The sequence below is a fragment of the Heterocephalus glaber genome, unplaced genomic scaffold (assembly GCF_053883595.1).
Source record: "Heterocephalus glaber isolate CG9 unplaced genomic scaffold, H.glaber_assembly_v1.0 deba00001481, whole genome shotgun sequence".
In the NCBI taxonomy this organism is placed as follows: Eukaryota; Metazoa; Chordata; class Mammalia; order Rodentia; family Bathyergidae; genus Heterocephalus; species Heterocephalus glaber.
Window position 1 is genome coordinate 2,682,574 of NW_028258317.1, and position 27,162 is coordinate 2,709,735.

The 27,162-nt window shown below is 38.8% G+C and overlaps 1 protein-coding gene and 1 pseudogene across 3 annotated transcripts in view; both read left to right on the forward strand.

Annotated features, from left to right (window-relative positions):
• Ctnnal1 (catenin alpha like 1) overlaps window positions 1–27,162 on the forward strand; it is a 63,923-nt gene that overhangs the window by 27,338 nt on the left and 9,423 nt on the right. For 2 of the 3 annotated variants that reach the window (XR_015440147.1, XM_004848151.3), the window contains exons 6-14: window positions 931–1,101; window positions 2,020–2,220; window positions 4,464–4,550; window positions 11,125–11,283; window positions 12,984–13,076; window positions 16,059–16,209; window positions 22,304–22,341; window positions 26,573–26,620; window positions 26,704–26,858. Coding sequence is in view for 2 of the 3 variants with exons in the window: in XM_004848151.3 (XP_004848208.2) it covers window positions 931–1,101; window positions 2,020–2,220; window positions 4,464–4,550; window positions 11,125–11,283; window positions 12,984–13,076; window positions 16,059–16,209; window positions 22,304–22,341; window positions 26,573–26,620; window positions 26,704–26,858 (1,103 nt within the window). In the remaining variant the exon portion in view is untranslated. The remainder of the gene's footprint in view (window positions 1–930; window positions 1,102–2,019; window positions 2,221–4,463; window positions 4,551–11,124; window positions 11,284–12,983; window positions 13,077–16,058; window positions 16,210–22,303; window positions 22,342–26,572; window positions 26,621–26,703; window positions 26,859–27,162) is intronic. The other variant, XM_021261155.2, reaches the window with a different exon arrangement.
• On the forward strand, window positions 5,051–11,118 carry LOC110350007 (ras-related protein Rab-5A pseudogene; annotated as a pseudogene).

Below are 27,162 nucleotides of genomic sequence, written 5' to 3' on the forward strand. Positions count from 1 at the left end.
CTCCCTGTGGCTGTGCCTGTCCACTGAGGAACCAGCTGCGCATGCTCTAGAGAAAGCTGGGCACGTTAGGATTGGTTAATCATAGGGAGTAGGAGTCAGCCCTTCTTAGTTTGTTTATTCTGTAACTTCATATGTCTAATTCCTTTTTTCTACTTTTAACACATTTATCAATCAAGAGCTTGTATTTCCAGAGAGTAATTGGCCAGCAAATTGGTACAATTCAAGAATGCATAAGCTGGGCACGGTGGCGTATGCCTGTAATCCCAGCTCTCTGGGAGGCAGAGGCAGGAGGATCATAAATTCAAGCCCCACTAATGAGACCCTGTCTTAAAATGAAAAATAAAACAAAAAGCTGTGGGAAAGTAGCTTAAGTGTGAAGGCCCTGGGTTCAATCCCTCTTCTAAAAAAATAAAAAATAAAGACTAGTAATATCTCATTAAGAGTTTCTTTAGAATTGACTTTTCTCCTGAGAATGTTTGCTCCATGCTGGGATCCTTGAAGCCATAAAAATGCACTCCATGGAGTCCACTCAGAACGTCCTTGAGTAGTTTTCATTTATGTCATCTTTTAAAAGTCAAAGATGCTGCCACAGTCACATATTGTCTTGTTCATTTTCCTCATTCTTTTTTAGTTCTTGCATGTATAATAGCTTTAATCATGATAAAGAATACTTCTTCCCCAACAATTTTAGGTGAACTTGTCATTGAAGTATAAAGATGTAGTTTTGCATTCTGCGGTTCTCACTTAACCTTGCTATCGCTTTTTACTCATCCTGCTTCCACTTTAGTGAGGAGAGGCAGCTGGGGGAGCCAGGGACCCAGGAGACTTGGGTAAAGAACCATTTTTATTAGCATGACACGTTCTCTGTAAGATTTCATGTATTAGGAGATGGGCCACATATTAAAATAAACACTTTCAATTGTTTTGAAGACATGTCTCAGGCATCCTAACTGTGAATCAGCCCATAAAAACAAAGAAGGAGTGTTTAACCGAATGAAAGTGGCTCTGGATAAAGTCATTGAAATTGTGACCGACTGTAAGCCACATGGAGAGACTGACACTTCATCTGTCAGTATTTTTCATGCAATTAAAGAATTCAAGGTAAGAATAAAGAGAATATTTTGATATTCTTCGTTCCATTTTAAGGGAGCATTGTTATATATAGAGTCCATATTATGTAATGATTTAGGATGACGCTTCACAAAAGCAGATATATTTCCTTAAAGCAATACCACCACTTACAAACCTAGTGTTCAGTAATTGGCTTAGCATTATATTTACTAATGACACTGGTCTTTTCTTTTCTCTCTTCCTCCCCTCCCCTTCCCTCCCCTCTTCTTCTCTCCTCTCTTCTCCATGTTTAGTTCACTGAAGTGCTGTTGGGGACAAAAAACAAAAGGGAGACCAGTTAGGTGACTAGCAGAGCTTTTGCTGAATTAGTAAAGTGATGCCTTTTCCTATTCCTCTCACCCTCTACCCCTTCCACACTCATCCTCTTGGAGATCAGTACATATTCATATTTGGGTGTAACACATCTTTCAGGACTTTGCCTAGGCATTTTCTCAGATGTAGTGCCTTTACTTGGAGGTCAGTTCATTTTTCCTACCAGTTGCTGTGCAACGGTGCTCTTTCTTAGTATTCACTGACCTTCTGTCTTTCTATTAACAGTTCTAGGAAAGAAGCTTTGCATAACCATTGGTGATTTTTTTTTTAATGATACTGGGGATAGAACCCAGGGCCTTTCCCTAAGCTACATCCTCACCTTTGAGACCTTTGAGACAGGGTCTTATTAAGTTGCCTGAGCTGAACTTGAACTTGTGATCCTTTTGCCTCAGCCTCCTGAGTAGCTGGGCCATTGATAACTCTCGAATGTATCTTCCTGGGTTAGCAGAGGATATAGTTATCATTGGAAGTTGTATCTCCCGTCAGCCTGGGAAAGAAATTTCTGGTGTTTTTCTGGCCTGTTTTGGTTATGTGGGAATGCTGACTCACATGGATCCATATCCTTTTTGTTCTCAGGTGAATATTGAAGCTCTTCAGGAGAATCCTTACTTTCAGTCCAAAGAGAACTTCTCTGCGACATTGGAAGTCATCTTGGAGCAGATGGAGGACTTCACAGATTCTGCCTACACCAGCCATGAGCACAGAGAACGAATCTTGGAGCTGTCCACTCAGGCGAGGGTGGAACTGCAGCAGTTCCTCTCTGTGTGGATGCAAGCTGTAAGAACTTTTCTCAGCAAAGTACCTCTTCTGTAGTAGCTTTTGACTAATGTTTTAAGAGATGTGGAAACTCAGATAATCGCCATGAGTTTGAATTTGGTTAGCATGGCACAAGGATGTCTCATCTCTTTTCTCCCTCCTAGTTGGCCAAGCCGTCCTTTATTTCCAGGACCCACAGTATATGACATTCCTAGGCCTGTTGATTCTCCTCCTGGCCAGTCTGGATTCTGTGCCACCGTCACCATCTCTAGTTCACCCTTGAACCTTTGGAAGATTCCTTCCCACCTGGTTCTTCAGGTGAAGAGCAGAGGGGTAGACTCCTACCTAGGGGTTCTTGGGACCTGAGTCTTAAGTGCAGGCGTCATTTAGATGTGCACAGTTCTTAACTCTGAGGGCAGCTGATTTACAGACACAGCACTTTAGAACACTTGCTGAAATCTGGGTGCAATGAAGACAGGATAGATCCAGCTGGCAGGTAAAAGTTCTTTCACCCTTACAGATTGCTATCAGAATTGGTGAAACTCTGCTTGTCAGGCTTCAGACAGGCTGCTGGTGTGCTAAAACCATGGGAGCCTATCGTGGCAGGACCACAACAGAAGTGGGCCAACATAGATAGTGTGTTTCCAGCCTCTTATAGCAGTGGGTTACAGAGGGGGAGAGACCGAGATCTGAGACATGTCTCTGGCACCATTTATTTATTCCTTAAATCCAGGGTGTGTCAAAACAGTATTTCATATGGCTTATGACACACAGCAGGGAGAGAACAAGTGTGGATGTCATGAACAGAAGCTGTGGCAGTAAGGGTGAAGAAGGAGAGTGAATGCAGCTGAGATTGTGAAAAACGAACCAGAAGTTTACTTCTTGCTAATTAGATTGATTTATAAATGAAGAGTAGACATGAATGCCCATATTAACAGGAAATTTTTCCCTATACTAGTATAAGACATTTGAGCAGTATTTTGTGTTTAGTTTGAAGAATCTGTATTATATCTAACACTATTAATTGCTTCAGTGTTATATTTAAAGCTGAACATTAGTTTTTCTTGATGCTCTGTGTTGAGACTCTGATTCTGTCAATACTTACATGTGCAGTTAAGACCCTTCATATTTTCATAAGCATTCAGATTTCTGATTCTGTACCAGATGTACTTTTTACTCCTTTCCTTTTTTCTAATTATTGTTCCTGTGTACCTTTTATATTTCAGACACCAGAAATCTAAAGATGAATAAGATAAAAGCTTTACCTGAACAGTGTTGATTTTATAATATAGAAAGAAGTGGGAAGGGGTGGGTCAAGGGAAAAACAAAAACCCAAAACTAAAAGTACCCTAAAAGAAGGTATAGACCACTTGTTGAAAGGCTTTGAAGGAGGATTAATTCTTATTTTTGGAGAGGAATCAAGGCTTCATGAAGGTATTGACATTTAACTTTAACTCATTTTTCAAAGAATCCCAACACCTAGGATCTTCCAGGTGCTATGGATTCAGTAGTGGTCTCAGCCTTCATGGACCTTACATGGCAACACAGACTTTAAACAAACTAAAATTTAAGAAAATGTAAAAACAAACTGGGATGTAAATGTAAAATGTAAAAATGTAAAAACAAACTGGGATGATTACTTGGAGAAAAGATTAGAGTGGGTTAATAAAAAGGGCCTAATTTAGATTGGGTGATTTGAGAAGGACTAACTGAAGAGATAAATATGTAAGGTAATAGATATTTTTGTAAAATGAGCAAGAAATGAGGTAATTTGAATACTACTTAGCAATAAAAAGGAAAAATGTTAATGCATACAGTAATATGGATGAATCACTAAAGCATTATACTGAATGAAAGAAGCCAGGTGCAAAGATATTTATGTAAGGTGAATAGGATTTTGATTTTTAACTAGATTAAAGAGTAAAGGGTTGAGTGTTATATGCATGTACCAGCTCCCCAAATTGAACATCACTATTCTGTATTACAAACATGCACTAATGTAAAAACCAGAAGAGATTAATTTTAGACATGATGAATTTATTAAAGAAAAATTGGTTTAAAAAATCACCTGTTTATAGTCATGTGGAAAAATATAGTTAAATAACTAAAATTCTATTTACCACTCTAACCTTAAACAAATTTTTAAAATATACTTTTGTTATAGTCAGGTGGTATTAATATTTATTATAATTTATAGTTCAAATGAAATTGTAATAACTAAAAAGATGAGGTAACACTATGTATATACTTCTTAAAATTTTTAGCAAAGCAAGAAAACCAAAAGCATCACTGAAGAACTGGAGCTTACTATTTTGAAAATCAGTCACAGTCTCAATGAACTTAAGAAGGAAGTAAGTATAGTTGAAAATTTAGCCTTTATAATTCTTTGCTAACTTTTGTGTTATATGAGACATACGACATACATGTGTGTTACAGTGTCCCTGTGACTAAGAAATGATTTAAAAGTTTCTCTTTGCCGTTGTTAGTTTGAAGCCGTTATTTATTAGTGCCATCATTCTAAAAATTTATATACATGAAAACTCATAGCAGCTTTATTTATAATGGCCAAAACCTGGAAACAACCAAAATTTCTATCATAGGATTATTGATAAATGACTTTTGTTATACGTCCACCAAAAAGAAACAATTTTAATACATGCAGTAATATGGGGAAGTAGCTGGGGTGCCGGGACTTGAGTGTTTGTGTTTTGGTTCGGGAAGAGGCAGGCAGCCTGCCTAAGGGGAGGAGGCTGAGGAGGGCGGGGGAGGAAGAATTAGAACTAGAGCTCCTAAGGGGGAGGGGGAGGAGGAGGAGGGGGGGGAGGGGGAGGGGGAGGAGGAGGAGAAAGGAAGGAGGAAGGCGGAGCGGAGAGAGTTGGAGAGGGAGCCAGACAGGGGCGGCACCACGGCTCCAGCCCCTCTCAGTCCAGTGTGAGGGGGCGGCGCGAGGAGGGGACGTCGTTGCAGCTGCAGGCTCCTTAGTTCTTTCTACCACGCCTGGACCTTGCTGCCCGGTAAGCTGCGGCCCAACATTTCTAAACGTCCAGAAAAAAAAAATATCGACACCTTGCATCCTGGTAGTTAGTTCATTTAGGACTCTGAAATTAGGGGCTTCTTTCAAATTTGGACATGGCTAATCAAGGAGCAACAAGACCTAATGGGCCAAATACTGGAAATAAAATATGCCAGTTCAAACTAGCACTTCTGGGAGAGTCTGCTGTTGGCAAATCAAGCCTAGTCCTTCGTTTTGTGAAAGGCCAGTTTCATGAATTTCAAGAGAGTACCACTAGGGCTGCTTTTCTAACCCAGATTGTGTGTCTTGATGACACAACGGTAAAGTTTGAAATATGGGATACAGCTGGTCAAGAACAATACCATAGCCTAGCACCAATGTACTACAGAGGAGCACAAGCAGCCATAGTTGTATATGATATCACAAATGAGGAATCTTTTGCAAGAGCAAAACACTGGGTTAAAGAACTTCAGAGGCAAGCAAGTCCTAACATTGCAATAGCTTTATTGGGAAACACAGCTGATCTAGCAAATAGAAGAGCTGTAGATTTCCAGGAAGCACAGTCCTGTGCAGATGACAACAGTTTCTTATTCCTGGAAACATCAGCTAAAACATCAATGAATGTAAATGAAATATTCATGGCAATAGCTAAAAAATTGTCAAAGAGTGAACCACAGAATCCAGGAGAAAATTCTGCTAGAGGAAGAGGAGTAGACCTCACTGAACCTACGCAACCAACCAGAAGTCAGTGTTGTAGTCACTACACCTCCAGTTTGAACTAGCTGGAATATTCTGCTTCCTAAATGTCAAATAACAGTGGAATTGGAGCATTTAACCAGCCCAGTATGACTCCCAAAACCAAGAGACTTATGACAGAGTCAAGTTTCTAATACAGAATTATTTTAAGTGTCTTGAACTTAATTTTTAATAACATGCCTGTGTCCCTCTGACTGTTTCAGCAATAGAAAGGGAAAATGAGATCTGTGTGCACTTGTTTCACTGGAAAGTTGGAGGGAATCATTTCTCACCATTAGGGATAAAGACAAATGACTATCTGGACCCACAGTTAACCATCCAGTTTCTCCAAACTGGGGCAGTAATCATCTGTGAAAAAATTAGAAATTATTAATTTGAGCTTTCTGAAAAACATTTTTAGAGATTATAAAGAAATTTATGTTTAGCTACAGTATTCAGGTAAACTTTCTTCTGTTATCTAAGAGGTACATTCCACATTTTAGTAAGTTAACCACAAGAAAACAGTCCCACATCTCCAGGAAGAAAAGGAATATTAGTAGCATCTAAGTTATAGCCAGTCCTTTTCTTTTCCTTTTTCTTTTTTTTTGGTACCAGGGATCAAACTCAGGTCCTTGAGCCTGCGCAACAGGCGGCAAAACCATTGAGCTAAATCCCCGGCCTGAGTCCTTTTATTTTTCTAAATGGGATGAAGTCAAATGTTAACTCCACCTTGTTTAGGAATATGAAAACTAATAAATGCATTTTAATGAATAGTGTTCCCTTCATGTGAGCTCTTCAAAGAAATGAAGCAAACCAGGTATCTGATTTTTTTTTTTAATCACTGCTGGCCATTCATAGGTCTTGTTTGTGGGCAGGAAAGAGGCTTTTGTTCTCTTTGGATGTAATACAGTCAGTGCACTAACAATGTACATTCAAACTTGACTGTTTTAAAATTTGTCTTCAGTTGTACTGTAAATAGGGTACTGCATTGTAACCTCCATGTATGTTTGTTATTTTTCTGTACTATTTAAGAGTTGCTTAAAAGTATACAAAATGTAGTTACTAAAACAGCTAATTCTTTCTCTTAGCCTTTGAAAAAAAGGGCCTTCAGTTCCTACATGGCTAGCACCATAATAAGCAATGTATCTGCAATTTGTAACATAAACATTGCAATGTTAGTAACAATCTTGCAGACTTGTTTTTCAGAGTCCACTTTATTTTGATAAGTTCCGTATATTGCACTAATTTTTAGGTATTTTCATTATATGAAATCTACCATGTGTCAGATGATTTACTCTAAGTGTTGAACTACTAGCAGACCTCCTGTACATTTTACAGTAATTCAGAATTAGCAAGGAAAACAGTTCACCAGTGTTTAGTTTTATATTGAGGTGCTCAGGTTGGAATAAAGTGGTATAAAAAGCAAAAAAAAAATACAGTAATATGAATGAATCACTAAAGCATTTTACTCAATGAAAGAAGCCCGGTGCAAAAGTATGTGAACATGCACATGTGCACATGAGTGTGTGCGGGTGTGTGTGTGTGTTTCCACTTTGGAAAAATTCTCAGCAAGGCAAAATTAATTATTAATGACAAAAATCAGATCAGTGGCTGCCTGGGGTCAAAAACTGGGAATATTTAATACAAAGGGCACAGGAAGCCTTTTGGGGTAATGCAAATACTCAAAATAGTGATATGGTAATGGCTACATAGCTTATGTGTTTGCAAAACTCATCTAACTGTACTTTAAACTGGGTGCATTTTATTGTATTAAGATTATGCCTCACTAAAGTTGATTTTTTTAAAAGTATCATTTGGGTTAAGAAGATTTTCCTGTTTCCAAATGAAAACTTGGTCATCCTGTGATTTGTTCTGGGCCTCTAATGTCTTGTGATCATTCTAAGTCAGAGGTTCGTAAACATACTACCTCTGGGCTGTTTCTGTAAGTCGTGTATGGAGACACAGATCTGCCATTTGTGTAGACACTGGCTGTTCTTTTTCTCTGTAACACCACAGTGGATAGTTGGAGTGGAGCCTGTCTAGCTTGCAAGCCTAAAGTACTTGTTGCCATGTTGTTTACACAATATGTTTGTCACCTCTGCTTTCAGTTGTGAGACACAATCTCAGTTTGAAAATCAGAATGTTCACTCCAGTGTATTCATCAGTATTTCAGTGTCCATCCAGTTATGGGACTTTTGTATTGGTCACCTTTCCATTGCAGGGACAGAATACCTGGCACCTGCAACTTAAAGGAGGAGAGGTTTGTGTTGGCTCAGTTTTAGAGGTTCGGTCTTTGGATAGCTGGCTGTAAGGCAGAAACAGGATGGTGGAAGGGTATGACGAAGGAAAGCTGCTTGACGCATGGCAGCCAGGAAGCAGAAGGAGACAGGAGGAATTGTCCTTAAAGGTCACACCAACAAGGACCCACCCCCTCCAACCAGGCCCCACCTCCTAAGACAGCACATTCAGCTATGAACCCCTCAGTGGATTAACCACTGAAGAGTATAGCACCCCCGTGAGCCAGTCACCTTCCCCAAGCCCCACATCTGAATGTGAATGAGACTTTTGAGGGACATGGCAGATTTAAACCATAACAGACTTCACAGTCATTCCCTACTTCTCCCCCTCCTAGAGCTTCCAGAGGGAAGATGTGGTCTCTCTTGTCTTTTTCACTACTTTTGTTGTCCATGATGTAGCTGCTGTTACTGACTTTTGGCCAGGCTGTGCAAAGAGAGAGGAGAGAGGAGGTTGGTGGTAGAAGATTCTTAGAGACTATTGCCTTTATATGATGACTTTTGGCGCAGTAGACATTTAAAGCCAACTTTCTCCTTCATGGATGCTCTAGGCTGTTTCTCAGAGGCTCTCCTGCCACTACTCTATGACACTACTCCCTCCATTTGAGGGCTGCCTGGAGTGGTCACGGTAACTACTCATCAGCTCTCCAGGCAGATCCTGCTCACAAAAACCTGTCCTCTTCCCTAGCTCTAGTTTTATTTTTATGTCTTTGAAGCAGATTAAAGGCTCAGGAGGATGAAATTGGATTTTAGATATTTCTTTTGTAAATTACACATATAGTGATCTCCTTCGCATTGTACTTGGTACTGGCACTTTTGTTGAAGCCTCCATTAAAACATCTGGATAAACATAAAAGGACAAGGCTTTCTATTCTTCAAAAAGCCTACCTATTCAATTTTAGCTGAACTGTTGTTGAATCCTGAACTACAAGTACAGCATAAAATCATTTGGAGATAGACTTCATTTTCCTGGCTCTTAAATGGGTAGAACCACATCACCCTTGGAGAATTCCTGTGAGAATGGAGGGGGATGATGTATGCAAAGCCGCTCTCAGGACTTTGCACAGAACAGGAACTTCATGTTTGTGCTCTCTTCTTCCCCTATGGTTGTTAATGAAATGTCCCTAGAACCATTTATAAGAGTTACATGACTCTGGCAAGCCAAGCAATCTTTGTGGACCAGGCTCATAGTCTGTAAGATAGAGAGTTAGTGTTGGGTATTCTCTGGTCCCTTCTGGTTAAACATAATCTTTTAAATTTCTTACATAATATTTAATTTCCTAGGGAAAGTGAATTTTAATGTCTTTGTTTCTTACTGCAATTATTTTCACTTAATTGCATGAATGCAGGCAACCCTGTTGTTAATTTTGTAAAAGTCCTGTAATTTGAATTGACATTGGATTACTTCCAGGAAAAAAGAAATATCTTCATTCAAATAGGCTTAGTTCAAAGTCAAATTTCCCTTACAACAACACTTTCACATCTCTTGCTGGACAACTCCAAAATCACCTGTCACATCATTTAAAAAAAAAAAAGGGTAAGAAGAAAATATTTCAGAGTTAATAATATCCAAAAATTTCCAATAAGAGTAAGCTGTGGTTCAAATTCATGCCGTCCAAAGTGAAATGAAGCCTTCAGGTTTTTGTTATTGTTTATGTTTTTTTGGTACTGGGGATCAAACTCGGGTCCTTGCACTTGCGAGGCAGGTGGCAGAACCACTGAGCTAAATCCCCGGCCCTTTGTTATCCTTTATGTTTACTTCTGCTGGGAAGCAGTTTGTTTTTTTTTTTTAACCTCCTCTTTGTTATTTCTCTTTGAGACAGGGTTTTGGTATGTAATTCAGGTGAGCCTTAAACTCACTAGGTAGCCCAGGCTGACAATTCTCCTGCCTCAGCCTTCTGAGTGCTGGGATTACGGGTGTGTGCCACAATGCCTGGTGCAGGTACAGTTTGTTCTTAGAGAGTAAAGTTCTGGATAGCAGAGTATCATAGACTGTAACTTCCTGAGGGCAGGGGTTGAGACTTACTTGTCATGAATGTCCAGCCTTCAGTGTCTGCCATGAGGTTGATATTTAATAACATTTTATCAAATACCTAATTGAATGAATCTCACAATGGCACTTCAAAAGAATGCTAAGAAACTTATGAACTGTTTGATTTCCCTCTTACTGCTCTGAATGCCATATTCTTAATACTATCCCACCCTACATGGTACCATGGATTGAACCCATGGTCTTGTTGATGCTAGGCAAGTGCTGTACCTCTGAGTTACACATCTAACTGCCCCCCCCCCTTATTTTGAGACAGATCTTGCTAAATTTCTCAGGCTGGCCTTGAACTTGAAATCCTCCTGCCTCATGCACCTTGGCAGCTGGTAGTATAGGCATGTGCCACTGCACCTGGCTTCCTCACTAACTTTAAGAGTAGCAAAAGCTCTGGGTGCCATGATGTACACCGGTAATCTCAACTACTTGGGAAGTTGAAGTGGGAGGATTACAAGTTCAAGGACAGCCTGGGCAGTTTAGAAAAATACCAGCAAAAGCATTTTTCACTAAGCGCTGTGGGAAAGAGCTGGTTGATAATAAGATGGACAAGGTCCTGGGTTTTTCAGCCTCTGGATGACCAGGTCATCTTCCATGAACAGCAAAGAGTGCTGACAACGGGGGTACAGATGAATAGATGTTACCCCTGCCCTCAGGAGGACAGACACTCTTCCCAGTGCTACCCAGTTTCTGCTATTACCACAGGAACTTTTGCTCAGTGGGTCAAGGGGGCTACTTGTGAGGTGTGTAGTCTTTGGTTCTTAAAGTGCCTATCAGGTGTTCAGGTATAAAACCTTGTTTGTTTTCTTTCCTTCATCACCCTTCACCCCCCACACCTGCAGCTTCATAGCACAGCAATGCATCTGGCAGCAGATCTCTTAAAATACCATGCGGATCATGTGGTTCTAAAAGCATTAAAACTTACTGGAGTAGAAGGAAATTTAGAAGCTTTGGCCGAATATGCCTGTAAACTGTCTGAACAGAAAGAACAGCTTACTGAGGTGAGTAATAGGTTATGTACTAAAGAAATTGTAGTTTAAAATTCAGTAGCTTAACTATTGAGGGAATATTAACATAAGTACAGCTTTTGGTTAATTTAACTGAGCATTTTCTCTCTCTCCCCCTTGGAATCTTAAAGGTATAGTGTATATCTGCTCTGTTCTTAACAGACTGGCCTCTAGACAAAGCAATAAAAAGTGCAAGAACCCACAAGTGCATTTCCTAATCTTCTTTTCCTTACCCTCAGGGAGATTAGACCTTGGAGTAGGGCAACAGAGGGCCATTGTGTGACTGTTTCTGATTGAATCTCTTAAGGCTTTAGCAGGAAAGAGATGACCCACTCACTTTAGGATCATTTAGAGGGTTTCTTAGGGGAGCCTTCGGCACCGTGTCGACAGAGTGTGGAAAAACCACGGTGGGACTTCGATGATTGGGCTGACTGATGGCAGAGCTGCTACCATCCTAGGCCAGATTAATGGGGTGAAACCTGGAGGGTCTCTGAGAGCCCCTTGAAGGGTGGTAGTTTGGACCAAGCACACAGATGGCCCAAGGAGGCCCTACAGGGAGGGACCATGGTAATAACGGCCCTTTCCCTCCTGCCTCTGCTCATCTGTTGCTGGGCTTCCCATTGGCCAGACACAGCTGTAGACAACCTCATTCTTCCAGAGCAAAAAGCAGATTTGAGAAACGAGGAGAGAGGATGAAGAGGGACAAAGAGGGGACATCTCACACAGAATTCCTTCTCTGAACCTCTCCTCTGCCCCAGTCTCTGTTGTGTGTTATTTGTACCTAGCCAGCTACTTTTGTTATAATTCCAATTTGGCTCATTAATTGATATTGTAAGCTTTCTGCTTATTGAAAATGTCAGAACAAATCTGAGCCCTTCTGTACTCTGTATGTATGAAGTGTGTCCTAGCCAACATGTACAGAAATGCACAGATAGGCACCATATAGCTGTCTTCACATTTATATTCCCTGCTAAAAAAATCTCAAAGACTCATGGTTAAAAGGAACCTTTTTAGTGGGACCAGCATCCTCTCCTTTACTTGTTAACACAGCAGCCTAGAAACTTCTAAGGAACATTCTTGAAATGACTATAGATTTATTTCTGCAATTTAATAGATTCATTGCTGTTATGTTTGTAAACCAAACATTTTGACTATAGAGAAACTTACTAATTTTAGGAATCCTGCAGCAAATAATTTTTAAAAGTCAAACATTTAAAAATTTTCTGTTTTACACTTCAAGATGTTCAGTAATTTCCTCTAATGTAGGCTTTCTACTCCTGACATTGGTCTGCCTGATTCATTATTATCTCTGAGAAGAAAGAAAGATGTGCCTATCTAATTGATCATGATGGGAAGTGCTACTTATTAAAATGTGTAGCCTATGGTAACTGACAGTTTAGCTGAGCCAGATTTCTTCATACAGAAGATGTATGGGCACTACTAGATTCTTAGAACACTTTGCCATGATCTGATAGGAAGCAGAAACGATATGCTATACCTTTATTGGTTCCTGCTTTGACCCTAGAGAATATGTTGATGACCAGTATAGTAATAATCTCAATAATGTTCAAAGTTATGGTTACAGGTTTTAATAAATTTTGTTAAATTTAGTTTTCTTTTTCATTATAAAGTGATACTATGTATTGAGAAGGATGAGAACCTGAAAGTTGAACTGTAGACATGTTTTCTTATAGACCTGTCGATTGCTGAGACATGTATCTGGGACAGAACCCCTTGAGATAACTTGTATACATGCAGAAGAGACATTTCAGGTGACTGGTCAGCAGGTACGATAACACCAGATTGTTCCTTCTATATTAGTCTTACCTGAGTATCATAACAAATTGTGTAAAAGAAAGGTATAAAGGATTCTGTAGAACTAGAGGCCAAATCTACCAAGAGAAAGAAAGATAAGGGAATTTCTATGAGTAATGTGCCCGAAGGAGACTGACATTGCATTGAATTAGCTGGTCATCTTGACAGGTAGCAGATTGGCCCATTTAAATGAAATCTAGTTTATTGTATCTTTTAAATGAAGCTGTTTACAATGCACATTGTTATAACATGTTTGGAAAGTAAGCTATCATTATATAATAAGCTATAAAAATACTTTCTCATTTCAAATTAACAATTCATAAGGACATATGGGATTTCAAAACAAAACAATGTTTTCTACAATATCAAGTATAATAAAACTTAATTGAATGCAAAATAACTATCTTAAATTAGGTAAATAATACATTTCAAAATAACTACATGAGAATCTGCAGAAATGAATGTTCTGCTAGTTCAGTAGATTGAGTTATTTTTTATGAATTTTCACACTTGATCTTAGCCACAAGGCTGAGAAGCGATGATGAATTTTCTATAATATTACTTTGTCTTTATAATTTTCAAAAACCTTTTAAAGTTTTTGCTCCATTTAATACTGTCCCTGTCCAATGTTATATCTAAGGAAAAAAATAAAGGACAGATCTTCCTTTCTTTTTTAGGGTCTAAGCTCTAAAAGGCAGTTTTCTTTTCTTTTTTTCTTTGGTACTGGGGATCAAACTCAGGACCTTGCACTTGCAAGGCAGGCACGGTGCTATGGTGCTAACCCCCCGGCCCAAAAAGGCAGTTTTCAAGGCGTTTTTATTTCATTTATTATAGTCAACCAAAGGACTTGGTCTTGAACTGCAATATTGGGTGACAGATGCCCTGGGTCTCTGATTTATAGTTGAGAACAGTGACAGTGACCTAGGCATGGGGGGGGGGTGCCCTTCAACATATTGGACATTGGAGGAATGACCATGTGTTTCCCTATAAAGAGCTGTGTCAGAGGCTTATCATGGAAGGAGGAGCTATGTGATCAAAGTGATCATCTGCTGAACACTACTGTAAACAGGAGACCTGTGTTTCCGGGAGGAAGCAAGCCTTCAGTGTTTGCCTGTACACGTGGGTGTCTCCCTAAAGCCTTGGCACCAGTGTATTTTAGTAGAACCAGATTCTACTAAAAGATAGAATGATTCTCCTGCCCTGTTCAGTCAGCTCTTGCTCTTGTTCCCAGGCCCTGCTTACTGCCTTGCAGTGGGGTTGACTGCTTTTGTTGCAGAAGATAATTAGGAAGGAATGCCCATGTTTTCTTCCCCAGGATGATGGTGGAGCCTGTCAATAACTTCTGTTTCTTGAGAAGCTTTTTCGGTTCCCACAGCCTCAGTTTTCACTCCTGGTCTTTGCCATCTGTCTCTGATTTTTTTTTTTTTTTTGGTACCAGGGATAGAACTTGGGTCCTTGCTCTTGCGCAGCAGGCGGTGAAACCACTGAGCTAAATCCCCGGCCCCTCATCTGTCTCTGATTTAATGAAGTACAGCATGCCTCTGGGATCATTTGTATTTATTTTTATATATCCTTTAAGATGTTAGATCACACTCAGAGCACAACTGAACAGCTTGCATACTGTATAAGGGCCCCTAGTGGAGAAGACAGCAGTGCTGAAACCTGGCCTCAAGTTCCCTGGCAAACCCTGTACCTGCTTTCTCTGAAGAAGAAGACCCTTGTCCCTCTCACAAAACTGCCATCTGCTTGGCAAGCCTGTGCCTGTGGGACTGTGCGCTCCTCCCCAGGCACCTGGTTTTGATTCTTTCAAGGTGCAAGCCTTATCAGCTAGCCTGGCATCACATCAGTCTTCTGCAGGCTCTCCAGTGACTTCCTTTCTCACTCAGGAGAAACCAATTCTCGCCATGTTTGTTTCTCCATCGCATGGCCACAGGCAGTCTTCTTGCTCATTTCAGTGCAGGCACTTTGGTCTACTTGCTGTTCCTCCAGCACAGCAAAAATGGTGGAAGCCACATCTCAAGTGATTTTCGCTGGATTTCCCTGTGACTCCCTCACCTTTTCAATGATAAACTGACTTAAAATACTACTTTGAGCACCTAATGCCCCTCCATTCTCCTTACCCTTTTAATGTATATGACTTATCCCCTTAAAAATCTTGTAAGTTATATCCTTTAAATTATCTGTCTCACTTCATTGTAACGTGAGCCCAGTGAAGACAGGGACATTTATCTGTCATTCACAGGTGTTTTCCCAGCACCTGGAAGATGGACACAATGCCTGGCACATAGTAGGTGAATGAATAGCCATGTTAGCTATTTACATACATCTATGTTTATCTGTGTATGAATAGTCCTATAAAATTTTATGGAACAGCAACATGTTAGTAATATTGATGCAGTTTTATCATGTTAATTTCCCTATAATAATTTATCACTTTCTATAGATCACATTATATAAAAAAAAAAGACTTCTCCTATTATGTATCTCTATATTGTTCAACATAGGGCTTCTGTGGAAACTACTTCATAGTTTTCATGGTTGTCTTTTTATTTTTTCTTTTTTTCCTGTTCTAGAGGTCAAACTCAGGGGTATGCTACCACATAGCTACACATCCTCAGCTTTTTGAAAAATCTCATTATTATTATTATTTTTTTGGTACTGGGGATCGAACTCGGGTCCTTCCACTTGCGAGGCAGGGGGTGGAACCACTGATCTAAATCCCCAGCCCTTGAAAATCTTATTTTAAGACAGGGTCTCACTAAGTTATCTGGGCGGGCCATGAATTCTTGATGCTCCTGCTTTAGCCTCTTTGAGTAGCAGGAATTATAAGTTTATGCCACCCTGTCTGGCTGTTGTTTTTGAGTTGATCAGTAAAGATTTAAACTTGATCTCCAGTGTGATTTTTGAGGTATAAGATTTAAAAATTAATACCTCTGTGTATTGTATTTCTTTAGATAATTTCTGCTGCTGAAACACTAACATTACATCCATCTAGTAAAATTGCTAAAGAAAACCTGGATGTATTTTGTGAAGCTTGGGAATCTCAAATTAGTGACATGTCTATGCTGCTGAGAGAAATCAGTGATGTGTTTGAAGGAAGACGAGGTGAGAAACTGTCCACATAGTACAATGTATTATTTTATTTTTTTTATAGCTTCTTGGCCTTTTGGCTAAGATCAAGTGTATTTTATTTTTTTCTTTGTATATTATTATTTTAATGTAACTCTTAGTTTTTTAGTGTTAAGCCTTGGCTGCAAAATTAATTATCTTGTTATAGCTTACCTGAGTTTTTAGAATAACATATTTTTCACAGAAAATGATAAAATATTATTTTGTTTTTCTTAATTATAGTATCTAAGCAGTAAGATTTGTTGTACTATAGTGTAAGTAGATTTCTTTGAATTAGCATTCTAGTTTTCCTATTGAAATTGTCATTCTTTATTTCCTCTAAATTGCTGTTTAATTTTAGTACAAAGCTTTTCTATAATATATTCTCTGACTTAATTCTACTATCTTCATAATGAAATGAATGTAGTTATTTGATTTTTGAATTGCTCTCCTTCCACTTGGATGCAATCTCTTTCCTTGATGACTGCATAAACTTGGAATATTGCCCGTGGTGGGTAAGTTCATTGCTGTTTCTACGACATGTAGAATAGCGCCATACAATGTATAGAAAGGCATTGTTTCTACTCTGTTTAATATCAATTGGGAGTTTTGCTTATTTCCCATTGTACTGTATGTCCTGTTATTTATGTTTTTTTAAAAATTCCTTTCCTTTCAAATGGCTTCTGTTAGTGTCAAAGCATGATTTTTTAAAAAAGGTCATTAAAGTCATAATATCAAATTATATATTTATTTTTACCGAATAAAAATATTTAAACAATTCATATTAAAATACTTGTGATAAATATCAATTTGCTTAAAAATCAGGGAATGATAGACTATGTAATTAGAATATCATTTGTAGGTATAATAAACGTTTACTGTACTTTCACATTTAAAGAATTCTCTGATGGTTAATGTGAGTGGGCATATATCATTTTGAACCTTTGAAAAGTATTCATATTTACAGGGATTTTTATATAAAGCAAGTTTTCATATATTGAAAGATGATATAAGTGATCCACGTTTAAGGAAAAATGGTCATTTACCTGTAAGGATTGTTAGGAAATGAAGCAAGGTGAAGGGATATCTGGTCTGGGGAAGCCAGGGGCTGACAGGCCCAGCCCCTCTCTGACTTGTGGCAGACAAGTCCTCCTCGCCCTGGGTGTGAGTGTCCTTGACTCAGTAATGAAGGCCTCAGGCTGAGCGGTCTTAGAGGCTCCTGCTAGCTGTAAAGCCTTGTGTGAGCACAAACTGAAGTTGGTGTAATTTTGGGTTCTGGGTATAAAGGCATCCATAACTATGTCTTCATCCCGCTGGCCTCTTATTATAGGCCAGAGGAGTATTGTCTTTTGCATCTGGTGACATTGGCCTATGAAAGTGCCAGAGCCTGGCTATTTTTCTGGGATGTGATGGGTTCCGTCCACTTGTAGCTGCAGCCTGAAAAGAATGTGGTTCCAATCCCGGCCAGCCGATTCTCCTCTACCAGGGGACCATTGGGCTGGGGACAGGTTTCTCTCACACTGCTCTGTGCTGGGTGTTTGTCTTCACCCATACAAACAGGGTGTGGCTGAATGGTCAGTGATTGTACTGTCTTATACCCCTGGGCCAGTGAGTTCACCATTGTGAAACTAGACTAGACCTGGAGTTCTCTCCTTGTTCTAGTCTCTTAACCAAGGGCCTGAGCTGCCTTCTTCTTTGTGTCTGGGACCCTCAGTCTTTCTAAGCTGGGCTGTTTTATCGGGTTTTTTTTTTCTATCTTTCTTCTTTTATTTCTATTAAAAAGGATTTATAATATAGTTCTTCCCATCAAGAAAGCCACCCTTTAACAGTTACTCCCTCTCTTAATCCCTGCCCAAGTTCTGAGTAGCAATTAGAATAGCAGATGGAGGCTGATAAGCTTGAGAAAGAAGTTTTCTTCAACAAACAAACACAAGTTCCATTTCCCATTGCGGTGCTGCTTCCTTGTGCTGGGATTTGAGTGATCGGCTCATGCAGAAGGACAGAATTGGGTAGAAGTTGAAAGCCAGCTTCTGAAATGAGACTGCCTGGGTTCCAGTCCTGCCCCCATCACTCTCTAACTTAACCTCTCTGTCTTCAAGTTTTATGTTGCAATTTGGGGGTAATAATGATATAACTACCTCACATGGTGGGTGTGAAATTTAGAAATTTATTCCTAGTAAGTTCTGAACAGTTGTTACTTCTGTTCTCATCAGCATCCTGACCACTATTATCTTACAATACAGTTAAATAAATAGCTTATGAAAAAACACCACGTCTGGTTTTTCCCCTTTAATCATTATCTCTCCCATTTTCTGAAGTTCCTCTCCTCCTAGCTCATCTCACTTTTTGGGGCTTTGGGAATAGCTTGTCTGGCCCCACTATAGAACAGTTCCCTACCACCCCCTACACATCAGGGATTGAACCCAGGGTCTTCACACTGAGCTACATCCCTAGACCTTTTTTTAAGACAGACTCTTGCTAGCTGCTAAGCTGCTCAGGCTGGGCTCAAACTTGTGATCCTCCTGCCTCAGCCTTCTAGAGTGTTGGGACTAGAGGCATGTGCCTTCACTTCTGGCTATAGAAAATTTCTTGACCTGCTGCACTCAGTAGAAAAGAGCCTACCCTTATTTTTCTGTACAAATGAAGCTCAAAATTTCACCAGTGGAAAACTGATACCCTCTGAAAGATTTCTCTCTCTGAACATTTAATGCAACATTAGTTCAGTCCTTGTTTTTTTATTTTTTGGTTTTTTTGGTTTTTTTTTCTGAGAGTCATCTTTCTCCTACCAAGATTAGCCTCTATAAAACAGGAAGAGGGTCAGTGAAAAATAAAAATAAAAAAAACAAACTACAACCTGCTAGTGTCTGCATGAGTAAAATTATAAAGATGATCATTCAGTGGTCTACTAGCATGATATGGTCATACAAATAATAATAGATGCCATCTATTGAGAACTTACTGTAAGTGCTAGATGTGTACTGTTTCATTTCATCCTCTCAGTAACCCTGTAACATAGGTAATATTTTCAGATGTATGTGAACTTTGAAGAAGTTCATATGCCAGTGGCCCCCAGTGAGTAAGCCAGCGAGAGCAGGGAGCCTTACTGAATCTGTGTGATGCCAAAGATGAAATTTATGAACCATTCATACTCTTAACCCAGCCCTCAGCATTCTGATGAGAGTGAACCAATTCTGTAAAAAGTGCTCATAACTGCAGCACTCAGTTTTGGGTTTTGCTCTTTAATCCTCTCAATCCATTCCAGAAATGGCTGAAACATCCCAATTCTAGGCATTTCAAAAGGTGTCAAGCAAGAAACAAGCACTGAGAGCTAGGACACCGAATTCTTGGTTTGATCTTCTATTTGCTGAGAGTGGAGCTGGCTAAATTATACAAGAGATAATTGGGTATCATAATCTATTAGTAACTGAGGCCTGACACATTGTGGCCCTTTGAATTTCAGTTTTTTATAAAATAATTTGTCATGGTGTTTACAATATAATAAATGACAACAGAGGTTTTATTTTTATTTTTACGATTATGTGACCTTGAACAAGTCCTTTAACTTCTGTGCCTCAGATTACCATCTGTAAAACAAGGGAGTTAGACTAGATCAGAGTAGGCAAATATTTATGAGTGCTGCCATTCCTAATTCTTGCTCCATGACAGCAGTTGTTGATTGATCTTGATATTTTTCTTTTCCACTGAGCTTACACATGGACTCACATTACACTCTTCCTCAGTATAGTGTTCTACCATCCACTATGAATAGACCAGAATTGAAACTACATGGCTTTTGGACATGGTCATCATGGTTTCTTCTCCTTGTAAGCTGGATTGGAATAGAGAGAAAAACAAATAAGTACTTAAAAGAAGACCATAGGGCTGGGGATTTAGCTCAGTGGTTCCAGTGCCTGCCTCGCAAGCATAAGGTCCCGAATTCTATCCCTGGTACCAAGAAAAAAAAAAAAAAAAAAAGAGGACCACAGGGATTGGAACTGCCAAGTGATAATTACTACCAGGTGGATGGTAATGGTAGCAAACCAGATTATATAAAGGCTCTCTTTCGTTACAGTTATTTCTCCTACATTCTCATTTCTTTAACTCTGTTGAATCTTAGAGATATTATAGACCCAAATGGTTGGTTTCCTCCTACCCTCTCCTTTTGGAGAGTAAATATGAAGGGTTCATGGTCATGAGAAGTATAGAGGATCACAAAGTTACATAACAAGATTACTTGCCTAAGCTAGTTATATTTAAGTAATGATTTTGTCTTCTTTTATAGTATATTAAGACCATTTATTAGGGATATTATGTGTAGGATTCAGACTTTGAATATATGGTAAATTTTTGAGATTCTGAGTGACCTGAAGATAATTTTTTTGGTCAGTCTTCTTGCAGTTAAGTCAGGTGCTTTTTATATCAGAGACCAAAGACAAGGTAGGAAAATAACCTCTTTATCTTTAAAGATATTTTTCCCTTCACAATGCTGAGATCAGAAAACTACTAATAAAATTCCCTTACAATTCTGACATTACAAAGAAATAACTTGAATAATAAATTATTATTAGTTGGCCCTTAGCCATAATCAGTCTGTAGATCAGCACTGTCTAATAGATTTACTACTTTTTTTTTTTTTTCGTACCGGGGATTGAACTCGGGTCCTTGCGCTTGCGCAGCTGCCGGCGAAACCACTGAGCTAAATCCCCAGCCCAGCACTGTCTAATAGAAATAGAATGTGAGCTACATATATAATTTTAGATTTTCTAGTAGGCACAAGAAAAATGAAAAGGTAATAGGTGAAATTTCTTTTGATAATAGGTTTTTATTTTAAACTACTATCTCTAAAACATTATCATGTCTGTATATAATTAACATTTTAAAAATTATAAATAAGATTTTTTTCTGAAGACATGGTCTCATTATATGGTTCAGCCTGGCTTTGAACTCACTGTGTAGCCCAGGCTGGCCTTGAACTCTAGGTAAATCTTCCTGCTTCAGCCTCCCAAGTGCTGGGATTACTGACATGTGCCACCACACCCACCATAAATAAGATATTTTATATCCTTTTCCCCTCCCTTAATACTAAGTCTTTAAAATCTGGTGTGTATTTTACATTTGCAGCAGAACTCAATTCAAACTAGCTATGTGTGAGGTGCTCAGTAGCCTAGCTAGTAGATTCCATATTGAATGCCACAATTCTAGGTGAAATTTAGGTATTTGTAGAAACTAGTCTGAGACCAGCAAGTTCTCATGTTCATCAGTAGTCATTTTCTAAGAACAGATGTGATTCAGTGCTATTATATTTACTTATATTAGGATGGACAATATGACATTGATATTTCAAAATGGTTGAACATGAGCAATTTCATATGGTTCAACCTGATATATTATAGCTGAATACACTTGTTTTCTTTGAAGAAGTAATTTTCCTTCAAGAAGCAGTTGCTGTTCGAATCTTTCCTAAATTCTTACCCTAGATATCACAGACTAGTGTTAAAAAGCATCTGTCACTCACTATAACCTGATTGTACATGATCTGGAAGCCAGAAATGTGATAACTGTGGCAGGGATGAAGTGGGCTTTGCCATCTGCTTCCTTTTCTTACTTTTCATGCCCTTTGTCAGTTCATAGCCCTATCAACCTGTTACCTGGTTTCTTTCACCTTCCTTTCTTGTTTACTGGAGTTGTCCTCTTCCCTGACTGAGAATATGTTGTAAGGGGACTTGTAAATGATTTGGTTTGGTAAATGCAGAAAAGGAAGAACACCGATGCTGGTGCTGATAAAAGGCCTCTGGCTTCCACAGAGGCAGGCTTCTGTAAAAGGAATGCTGCATGTGTAAAGCCAATTGTAAATGGAAATCAGCGTCAGTGAGACATTTAGCTTTTCTCCCTTTACACTGGGAGAGACAGGCCATGAGAGATGCAAGTGTTGAGTCTTCATGTTTGTCACCAAATTAGGTGTTTATTTCTCAATCACATGTAATTAATAGACTAAAATTATCAAAATAATGTACTAATTTTTCCATTTATATTTTAAAAGTTAAATGTGAATAATAGAAAAAAGGTTTTAAGTTATATATGTCATTTGTAGGAGAGAAGTATGGCTACCTTTCACTGCCAAAGCCAATGGTAAGTAAAATTATGTACATTTCAAAATGTTTGTATATGTGTGTGTGTGAATTCAGACTTTATGCTTTTGGGGGAGAGATTGATTGACTGGTTGGTTGCTTGATTTTGAGACAGGGTCATGTTACGTTGAACTCACTATGTAGCACAGGCTGACTTTGAACTTGCAATTGTGCTGCCTTAGCCTCCCAAGTGCTGGGATTACAGGCATGCCCTACCATGGCCAACAGATCATGCTCTTGTTGCCTATTCCCACCCTTCCTGCACAACAGAATAAAGATAGGCTATTAACACGTTCACAGTGGGGCCATAATTCATATATCTTGCTGCCAAGTGGCTTGAATCACTGGTAATACATGCATGACTGTCCCATTGGGTGGCTTTTATTAATTGTATTAGTAAAAAGACCAATAAAAGTGATTAGATACATTTGTACTACTGGTGGTACAAGCCACCCAATAGGACAATCAGGCTGTACTACTGGTAGCTCAAGCTGGTGGGGACATGTTAAATGTTGGTTGTGCAGCTTTTAGCTCTGGGTCGACATAGCAGACCACATGTGGCCTATGCACTGAATGTTTGTGTTGGTTTGGGGATTTAAGAGAACAGGTAACAGAATTTATGATTAATAAGGCATAATCTGACTTTAGCAGAGCAGTCATTTATTTTGTCTCGAGTCCATTTGCAATGTCAAAGTTGTTTTCTGTAAACTAAAAACTTTCACATGCTTTCTCTGAAATGAAAACATCCCATGTATATGGGAAAGAGACCTAGAGGGATAAATGAAGTAGGTAGTGACCCTGAGATTCCTTTGGAAATAAAAATTCCTGTCTTCTGGCTGACAGCCTTTTAACATCAGTCATGTTACACAGGTGACATTTTGATGACTCCAGCAATTCCCTTGAAGTGATCATTCTACAGAAAATTGTAATTTTTAATGAAATGCTGGATGTGAAAAACAAATGATGATAAAAAGAATCAGTTGTCAAGAAGTACTATTCTAAAACCATCAAGTGTCCTAATAACTACTTCAGAAGTGGAGGAAATGCAATGGACTGTATAGAAGTAGCTTCCAAAAGGAAGAAACCATGATGCTAAATGAGGAAATCAAAGATTTGGAAATTATACCCCACATAAAATTAGACCTAGTTCCCCAGTGGCATTTTTGGAAGACAGTTTGTCTGTAGTAAGCTATCCTCAGAACAGTTTGAAGGTATGGATATAAGTTTGCCTGTTTTGTGTTCTAAGCCAACTTAAACCCACTAGGAAGTATCATAGCTAATATCCTACCGGGTTTAAGCATATGATGATAAGTGACTTTTTATAAGTGCTATAACTTAGAGATACTACAAAATTTTTTTTTCTTTGAGATAGGATTTTGCCATGTAGTCCAGACAGGGTCTTGTATGTAGTCCTCCTGCCTTAGCCTCCAGAGTGCTAGATTACAGGCATGTGCCACCATCTAGCTCCCAAAATAATTTTTTTCGGATAGAAAACATATCACAGAGCTTTTAATTGGTTCAGTGAAGCAAAGATTTTATTGAATTGCTGTTTTTCAAATCTTTAGTAACAATTCAGAATCATGAACCATTTCTTTAGTTAACATCTAATTATATTTCTAGAAAATTGTAGCTATCTTTTTTAGAAAGCAAATTTGGAGGCTGGTGCTATTTGGGAGGCTCAAAGTCTTAGCTTTACGTAACCAACACTGATGCATCTGATTGCATTCCAAAATAGTGTCCACTAGATGGCAGGCAAGCTTGGTCATGTCATCAAGAGGGTTTATTTGCCCTTTCTGGCAGTCCTCCCCTTCCCTGCCTTCATTAAATACTTTAATAATAATGATTTGTAAAATTTAAAGTAAAAATACAAATAATTTAAAAGAATGAGATGTAAAATTCTAAATAAAACAAAACCTACAAATCTTGAGACTATCCATAAATTTCTTGAATGCTTTATCAATTGCGTTATAGTCTACCAGACCAGAAAGAAATAAGGACAATGCAGCTATCCAAGGAGGAGCCAGGGACATCATTGATCATGCCCATTTATTTTCCCAGGAGATAAGAGACAACTTGTATTTACGTGTGTGGTGAATGTGTATAACTTTACAGTTTCTCTCCACATACTAATTTTCTGTCCTATTGCTTCACCGGTCTTCAGTAGTAAATATCATTTTAAAACCTTAAAAATCTGTGTTCAATGAGCAAATCTAAACTATGGGATAGGAAAAGGGAAAAGCTGCTAAGGCAGTTTTGTTTTGCAATGAAACTCGTGACAGAATAGCTGGTCAGAAGTAACAATCATGGTTATGGGTTATAACAAGGGAAACGAGGGCCTAGGACATGCACACATGCATGCACACACGCACACACATGGGGGGAGCATGTGTCACTTAACAATGAGGACTCATTTGAGAAATGCATTATTAGGAGATCTTTGTGAGAACATCTGACAGTATACTTACATCAACTAAGATGACTAGGTAATACAATATTATGGGAACACCATTGTATATGTAGGCTGTTGTTGGCCAAAATGATTTGTGGTATCTGATTGTACACATGCACACATGTGCATAGAAGCATGCACAGATGGTCCCTCACTTAGAATTGTTTTACCTTACAGTGGTGCAAAAACAATACATAATTCGATAGAAATCTTACTTTGAAGTTTGAATTTCCGTGTCTTCCCAAGGTTGTGGTCAGTGATAAAAGCCTTTCTCATGATGCTGGGCAGGTGCAGTGAGCCACAGCCTGGCCGTGTGATTTCGAGGGAAGACAACTGATGATCCTCAGTGTACTGTATAGATGAGTGATAATGTCCATAGGTTAGGGTATTCAGTTCATTTTTGGCTTATGACAGTTTCAGTGTATGATGGGTCTATCAGCCCATAACCCCATTGTAAGTTGAGGAGCATCTGTCTGTACACATACCTCAGAGGTATGGGTAGTGTTTTTCTTAAGCTAAACAAGCACATGAGTGTTTTGTTTTATTGTAATTTATACTTTACGTGGATATATGTGATTACAAACCCAATTTGTGTTGTGTGCATACATAATTTAAATATGTTTCTATTTTTTAAAATGGCTTTATACATCTGCTGGCCACTTGGGGTTTTTTGATTTTTGTTTTGGTACCGGGATCAAACCTTGGACCTTGTGCTTGGGAGGGAGGCGCGGCACCACTAAGCTAAATCCCCAGCCATATTTTTTTCTTTTCTTTTCTTTTCTTTTTTTGGTTTTTGGTTTTAGTTTAGTTTAGTTTTGTTTTGTTTTTTGTATTGGGGATCGAACTTGCGAGGCAGGCCGCAGAACCACTGAGCTGGCCACTTTTTGTCTCCTAGCTTTTCTGGAATTCCTGCCTCTACTATGGTAGCTCTTACTGATCTCAGACTTGGAGGGATTCTCCATGTGGGCTATCATCTGCAGAGAACCTCTGAATATATTTTCAAAGAAATATTTCTATTTGTAGTGGTGGGATCTACCTGGTACTCTCTTCCTCAAGTAAATATCTGTGGATTAGCCTGGTAGCCTAACAAGTACAGATTTATTCTTCCTGGGCAATATACATTCTGAGTTCCAAATAGTTTATATAAAAACAAACTTGCTTTTCAAAAATAGGAAACCATTGAACATTGGTTCACATATTAAATCTTCAGTTTTCAGTATAATTTCTTTACACTGTGAGATATAGGGTTAGCAACAGTGATGTCAATCAAAGTAAGGTATTGAAATTTAGCCATCTAAGGGTACATGAGGTAAAGGAATGGAATCCCAGAGTCAAAACTATTAGGAAAGTACAGAAAACTACTTCTAGTGGTAATTTTAATAAAGAATGATTATGCATTATAAACTTGTTGCAACGGAGAAGCCAGGGAGACTTTGGGGGACATTATTACTGGAGTCCAAGAATATTGCATAAGCTGTGCTGAAGCCCGTGAAGCCCATGAGAAAAGAGGAGAGTAGCTGCAAACAGGACAAGAGCAGGAGAGGACAGTGACCTGCTCTTCCTGGCTGGTCGCAGATTTCAAACTAGCAACCCACTCAGAGCTGAACTCATCTACTAGTCAAGTATTTGCAACTGGTTGGTTAAACTACTTAGTGTAATTTAACTATACGCTGGATGTGTTCAAATGAGACTTTATTACAAGTTATGCTTTCTATTACTATTGAATTTTCTTACATTTAAATACACTGCCTTCTAAGATACCGTGATCTTTTTATTATCACAGAAGAACAACGTAAACAAATCACTGAAGCCAGACAAGCCTGACTCTGAGGTAAGACCTTTTCATTCATCTTACATCTAATCTTCCTTTCACATCAGTCATGACAAGGTTGTGAATATGATGTACATTTGTAGGAGCAAGCCAAGATAGCAAAGCTTGGACTTAAGCTGGGCTTGCTTACTTCTGATGCCAACTGTGAAATCGAGAAGTGGGAAGATCAGGAGAATGAGATTGTTCGTTATGGACAGAACATGTCCAGGATGGCCTACTCTCTATATTTATTTACCAGGTAATGTTACGTTTTGATTTTTTATAATCAGTAGGATAATATGTGGTAAAAGACAAAGTGCTATGGGTTAATGTCAGTGAATATATGGTAAAAAAAAAAAAAAGACAAGTAGTTATTATGATAATTTACTTCAGCATATGCAGCAAGGAAACACTTTTAATTAGGAGTTAGATTTAGACAGGATCCTTTTCCAGGTCTATGTGCCATTCTTTCCATAATCTTGAAATAATCTTACATTATGCTTTCATCATCTTGCATATCAGTGTGTCTCAGTCAGCATCAGTACGTTTAGAGGATATGCCTT